The following is a 4478-nucleotide window of genomic DNA, read 5'->3' as shown; positions in this document are numbered from 1 at the left end:
TTGGCATGATATTTTCCAGCAAGAAGATGAGCAGATGCAAACCATATTTAAGAAGACTCGACAACAAGTTAAACACAAGTAACTCTCTCCTGAAATCGAACAAATGTTTGGAAGATTGGCACATAAATGTACAACCTACTTTAAACTAACTACCAAATAGCCAAAGAACTGGCAACTTATGAACACAAATTAACAAATCTGGAGAAAGAAGTAAATTCCTCGAATCAATTTGGTCAGAACATTGATGATGAGAGTCCAATACAAGCAGGGCGCAGGACAAAACTTCAATCAAGAAGATGTTCAGTGCATACAACGCTTCCTCATCAAACAAGTTGCATCACTTCTCATCTTCCACTATTGGTGGACTATTGCACAGGAAGGGGATAGAAGCAACCTTTCTTAGCGCGCTTTTCATTTCACCAGGCATTGGAAACTTAGATTTGTTATACTTATTCCCTTTGCCCTTCCAAAACAAACTCAACATACAAATCCTTGATTGCAATCAGGATCGTAGTTATTAGTGGCCCCATTATAGCTCCCTGAATAACATACACATCAAGAATAAATATCAAACATAACACCACTTTTAGAAGCATAAGCATAAACTATAACTTGTGAAAGACTATGCAACAGCAAAAAGAAATGCACTTTCTAGTTTTACTTGGGAAACTCAGATTTCTTTAGGTTTCCAGTTACCCTCTCTGGCTTGGCAAAACAACAGAAACTATGCACATCTACTCTATGCATTCGAATTTTCTATCTTCTTTTGCTTCCTTTGTAATTCTTCTTTGTACTTTTGTCCCATTAGAGGCTATAAATTTTTTTATCAACCCCCTCCAATTTCATTTCGTTTGAGCAATTGAGCATTTCAAGAGAAGTAAAGGTTTGATACTTTAACTATTAGATTTCTTGCTTTTCATCAAAAGCATGACTTATGTGTTGAAGTTAAGACTACTTCATCTCAGGTAACGTGAGGAGATTCGTGCTCTAAGGCCATCATGATTCTAGTTATGCATATAGAAACAAGTTTTTACTATAATAACAAAAGGCATGGTTTAGCCAAAGTTTAAAGTAGTTTGTTAATTACCTCAACTACTGAAGGGAACAATGTCATTCCACCAATAATACTGAGACCAGTGAGATATGCACTATATCCAGGGAAATCCTCTTGGATTTCAGATGTACCAAAATCCATAAGCACAAGATGAATAATAGATAAGCTAATGGCCAGCATATATCGACCTTCAAGCACCAACTGCAACGCTGCTGGAATAGTCGAAACCAATGAGGGGAAAATAGGAAACAAAGGACTAACGAACGCAAGGACAGTTGACATGTACAAAAAATGTATGGAAGATAATCTGAACAAGAGCCAAGTCAGGCATCCTTGAAAGAATGCAATCTCAGCAGTTGCTAAAAGAACCCCAGAAATAGCTTTATCAAGAACCTCAACAAAACGAGTTCTTGCAAAACGCGATATGGGAAGCATACATATCACCTGTTCTGTTACTCCACCGGACTCTGTTGTGATAAGATAATAAAGTACCCAGAAAAACAAAATCAACTGAGATATAAAATTGACAAGCCCTGCAGCTCCTGAAACTATGGAATTCCCAATCAAGAACATGACCTTCACACTCCCACCTAAAACAGATTTGCTGCTAACAAGTACACGTCGAGCAAATCCTTTCGCCTTCTCAACCAAGTCTACTCTGGTGATCAGCAGTTCCCTGAAAATTGCATCCACTTCTGTGTATATTTGCCCCCATTCAAGATCCTTAATCCTCCTTTTTAGGCTCAACATCTTCTTAGTATATGGGGAGCGCGATGCCAAAGCTGTGGACCGCTCAAAAGAGTTATTTGCTGGGGTTATTACAAACTGTTTGATACCAGAAACAAACTCAGTCATATTATATTGCATAGCATAGCTATCTATTTGGTCAAATACAGTTTGGCACAACTGAGTACTGTACTTATCCACCATCTCTGGGACGTCGTGTTCGTCCATCCATTTCCTGATGCCAATTTTCTCAGCATAGTTACTCTCTTCTACATGTGATTTCAATGCAAAAACTGCATCTTTCCCCTCCACTCCAACTTTGTAAGAGAAGAAAATCATACCGGCCAATGATCCTACAACCAATCCAACAATCAATCCAATAGCTACAATAGTCTTCAATCTTTTGAATATTCCTCTAGTAAAGAAAGCAGTAATAGGGAGTCTCCGAAAGCTATGACTCCTAAGAGATGTCACTGCATTAATAGTAGAGTCCACACTGTTAGCTGTGAACATAAATCCCAATGTAAGAAGAGCTACTGCTCCAATACCACCAATTTGCTCATAGGTTATAACAAACACCCAAAACGACACGAGCCACCTCAACAATATAAAAAATCCACTTCTATGACGCCTTAAATCGTTCTGTTTCTGTCTCCTATGAACAACACTGAATGTCATATCCTTAATGTCAACAATGGTTCCAACAAAGACCCTGAATACAGCCACGGGGACGGCTAATATGGTCTCTGTGAGGCCTAGTTTTAGAGGTTCGGACCAGAATGCAACAAGGGCCTGCTGAATTCCCCTCAAAGGTATTGAACATAGGACAGCCCATAAGAGAGGCCTCAAATAATCTTGAAGCAATTTACCAACAGCATAAAGAATGAAAACTGTGAGGGCAATGCTAGCATGTGCCATGGCTATGTAGAGTGCCTGGCGTACCTCGGGATTAGCTGACAAGGTATTGTGATTTGAGTGGTGGTGCATGGCGCGGTTTTTTGGGGGTGGCTGTGGTGGTTGTTGGTGATCAGGTGGTGGCCTCGGCTTCCTCATTGAGGCTAATACAAAAGCCGAACAAGAAAATTGAGATGCGCACAAACTGACTCGAACACTCTAATTAAAGGAAAAATCAAGATTTCAAACTCAGCCCAGTCCCTTTAGGTGTTAAAATTCTCAAGAAGCTTTTGAAGAGAATTTGGCAAGAGGAGGTGTCTCAGGAATAAACTGACACAAATTACAGAGTCAGGACTCAGGACTTGTGCTTCCTCAAATCTTGGAACTGACATTCTTGAATGACCATAAACGATCTCCATAGTATCCAATTTGAAATCAGGTCTCAATTATTTAGGACCTCTTTTAGTTCTAACTTGTGAGCATAATATGATGATCCTTATGGTGCAATGACAAGTTTACCGTTGGTTCTCCTTATGTTATGCCTAATTCTATGACTGACCAGAAGTTTTAAAATTCTTAAAAAAATTGCATCATAGCGTTATTACTAATTCTACTCTAAATTCTGAGACTTTTTTTTTTTTTTCAATTTACATTCCATCTCTTTTTTCTCAGGTAATTGAAAAAAAAATTTTCCTGTTGATTGAGAAAAAAAAAAGAAAAAAAAAGACAAGACTGAAAACCTAAACGTGTTAATTTTAAGTTAGGCTTAAGGACTAAAACTGCACACTTTATTTAATTAAAGATTAAATGTGCTTAGCCCGATAATACAAGGACATAAATTAGAATTAGACAATAACTCAGGGACTAAAGTTGCTATATTCCCTTTGAAATACTCCCTCCGTTTCAAATTAGATGAGATAGTTTGACTCGACATGGAGTTTAAGAAAAAAAAGAAACTTTTGAAACGTGTGGTCTCAAAAGCTTAAGGGGTAAAAGCTTTGTAGGGCCATGACATTTGTGTGGTTATAAAAGGTTCTCATTAAGGGTAAAGTGGGTAAAATGGAGAGTTTAAAATTGAATTATTTTCAATTGTAGAAATGTGTCATTCTTGTTGGAAACAGACTATTAAGGAAAGTGTGTCATCTAAATTGAAACAGAGGGAGTAATAAATAATTGTAGGATAAATGGCTAATAAAAACTACTCCCTCCGTTCGTGAACCTATTCACTTTTTGGTCTGTTCAAAAAAGAATGACCACTTTCTAAATTTGGAAACAATTTAGCCTAAACTTTCAATTATACCCTTAATGAGAAGCTTTTATAACCACACAAATACCGTGGACCCCTTTCTAACTTGTTTAGGACAACAAATTCCAAAAGTATTCATTTTTTCTTAAACTCCGTGCCCAGTCAAACAGGTTCATATAAATTGGAACGGAGGGAGTACTAAAAAAAAAGTACTATAGAAGAAACAAATGAGACTTAGGATGTGTTTGGTATGTTCCAATTTCTCCATATTTGATTGTCTTAAATGTTTGAAAAAATAATTTGCTTATGAACTCATTTTTTTTCAATTTTAATTCGTTTCTTTTTGCTCGATCGGCTTTCATGAAAACGACTTCCCTACCAAAATGGGGGAAAATATTATCCAAAACTCTAATTGACTGTTTTAGTCATCTCCACCCCAACCACCAATCAACCCCCGCTTCGCAGCCCACCTTCATGCCCAATCAGCCCCTTACCCACCCTCCCGCGCACCTTGCCCCACCCCAACCCCCAACTCCGACACCACCACCACACCGCACC

General features: G+C 38.0%; 1 protein-coding gene across 1 annotated transcript; it reads right to left on the bottom strand.

Moving 5' to 3' along the window:
• On the bottom strand, positions 1-3085 carry LOC109211850. Its single transcript, XM_019375429.1, has 2 exons — positions 1088-3085; positions 1-539 (listed from the first exon to the last, which is right to left on the bottom strand). Exons 1-2 carry the CDS (start codon positions 2831-2833, stop codon positions 450-452), a joined length of 1836 nt encoding a protein of 611 aa, XP_019230974.1. The 5' UTR covers positions 2834-3085; the 3' UTR covers positions 1-449.
• Positions 3086-4478: the final 1393 nt, after the last annotated feature.

The sequence above is a fragment of the Nicotiana attenuata genome, unplaced genomic scaffold, assembly GCF_001879085.1.
Source record: "Nicotiana attenuata strain UT unplaced genomic scaffold, NIATTr2, whole genome shotgun sequence".
Taxonomy (NCBI): Eukaryota; Viridiplantae; Streptophyta; class Magnoliopsida; order Solanales; family Solanaceae; genus Nicotiana; species Nicotiana attenuata.
Note: the sequence above shows the minus strand (reverse complement) of the source record. Positions and strands in the feature narration are given on the sequence as shown.

What these genes read in the sequence shown, in the direction of transcription:
- LOC109211850 (XM_019375429.1), bottom strand. Translation starts at nt 2,833, where the DNA reads ATGAGGAAGCCGAGGCCACCACCTGATCACCAACAACCACCACAGCCA. An exon ending in TGTTCCCTTCAGTAGTTGAG is followed by an intron (nt 540 to 1,087) that starts GTAATTAACAAA and finishes TATGTTATTCAG; the next exon opens with GGAGCTATAATGGGGCCACT.